This window comes from Myotis davidii, unplaced genomic scaffold (assembly GCF_000327345.1).
Source record: "Myotis davidii unplaced genomic scaffold, ASM32734v1 scaffold134, whole genome shotgun sequence".
Classification (NCBI taxonomy): Eukaryota; Metazoa; Chordata; class Mammalia; order Chiroptera; family Vespertilionidae; genus Myotis; species Myotis davidii.
Window position 1 is genome coordinate 2,914,281 of NW_006288853.1, and position 1,922 is coordinate 2,916,202.

At 54.2% G+C, this 1,922-nt stretch overlaps 1 protein-coding gene across 1 annotated transcript in view; it reads left to right on the forward strand.

Moving 5' to 3' along the window:
- Window positions 1-1,922, forward strand: part of COL13A1 (collagen type XIII alpha 1) — a 216,737-nt gene that overhangs the window by 137,566 nt on the left and 77,249 nt on the right. The window contains 1 exon segment of the mRNA XM_015562129.1: window positions 358-408. Within this exon segment, the coding sequence (XP_015417615.1) occupies window positions 358-408 (51 nt within the window).

Sequence of the window (1,922 nt, forward strand, 5' to 3'; positions counted from 1 at the left end):
CTGCCCTCTTGCCCACCACTGCACTGAATCCTCTTCTCCCACTTCTGGGCCTGGGCTCCTGCCGCCCTTTCCTGGTCCCCACATCCTATGCTCTTGCTACATCTCCTCTTGCTTTGTCCCTCCCGCCTCCCCGCTGCTCTCCTCAAACTTCCTGGATGCTTCCTCCATCCTGGGCCTCCTCTCCCCTGACCTCCCTCTTTGCTGTGCATCCTCTGGCCCTTCTGTCCTCACCCTGGCATGCTCCTCCTTCCCCACCTGCCAGCCCCTCCCTCCGACTCTTCCCTTCCCACCCTCTCCCCTCCTGCCCCTGCGCCCGGCTCCCTCTCCCTCTCCCTCTCTGCTTTCTCTCTTCCATAGGGGGCCCCAGGAGATGCCGGGATGTCCATCATCGGGCCCCGAGGCCCCCCTGTGAGTGGTCTTTGCTTTTCTTGGAGGGTCGGGGGGATTGGCGGGATGGGTGAGTTAATGAAAAGGGCTTGGGGTGGAGGCTTTGCCTCTGTGTGTGGAGACACCACAAGTGACGCAGTTGCCAGGCCTCAGGGCTGCTGTGGATAGTAGCGAGTCGCCTGGCTAAATATACCTAAATTACAGCCTCTAGATTAGAAACTGCAGCAGCTGCCAGGTGGCCCTGCTGTGTCTAACCAAAGGGGAGGACGTGCCCACTCCCGCCGGGAGGGGGTGCTCCAGTTTCCAGGACAGACGCCTGGTTCTGGGAGCCCCTGGAGCAAATACCCACCCACAGAGTCCCTGATCCTACACCCACTGCTGTCCCAGGGAGGCCCGAGCCACCTCCCGCCCTCAGAGGCTCCTTTGTGCTTAGCCTGTTCCTGTGTCTTACTCCCTCCGCCCAGCGGCTGGGGCTGGGGAAGGTCAGAGAGGATTCCATGTAGATAAGCTCCCGTGGGGACTGACCCTAACTCCCCTCCTGCTAAAAAGCCCTTGACAATGTGGGAAGATGCAGTGACTCTGGAAAGAAGGCCTGGCTGCTTTTCTCAAAGGATGCCTGAGCCACGGGGCTGCCATCACATCACCAAACTGCCCTGGCCAGTGTGGCTCAGGTGGTTGGAGCATCATCCGTACACCAAAGGGTCGTGGGTTTGGTTCCTGGTCGGGCACATACCCAGGCTGTGGGTCCATCTCAGATCAGGGAACATACGGGAGGCAACTGATTGTTGTTTCTTTCTCACATTGATGCTTCTCTCCCTCTCCCTTTCTCTAAAATCAATCAAAATCACCGTCAGGGTGGAAAGGACCTCAGCAGTGGAAGGCACAGCCCTCTGAGAAGGAGCAACGGGTCCAGGGAGGGGAAGGGGCTTGGCCAGGGTCCCACACATAGAGGCTAGGGCAGGACTAGAACCCAGGACCCTGGCATCCAGGGCTTCCACCACAGCAGCAGGCTACCCTCTCCATCTTCTGCTACGTCAGCAGTTCTCAACCTGTGAGTCGAGACCCCTTTGGGGGTCAAACGACCCTTTCACAGGGGTCACCTTAGACCATCGGAAAACACATATATAATTACATATTGTTTTGTGATTAATCACTATACTTTAATTATGTTCCATTTGTAACAATGAATTGGGGGTCACCACAACATGAGGAACTGTATTAAAGGGTCGCGGCATTAGGAAGGTTGAGAACCACTGACTTAGAGGAAGTCAATTTTACCTTGGACATAGGTGACAATGGTCAAGATACTATTGAGGTAGAAGGAACCCAAATCATACCAGTTTTTAACATGTCTGTTAAGGACCCTCAAAAAGATATCGCAGGTGTTTAGGGAAGTTACTGGCGTGATGCTATTTACATGTTATCGGATGCCAGAAAAAGTTACAAAGCAGGATTTCAGCAGAGAAACAATTATAGACTTGAAAATGGTGACGACTGTGGAGATAAACATAAATGGGTTTCAAATACGTTTTCAA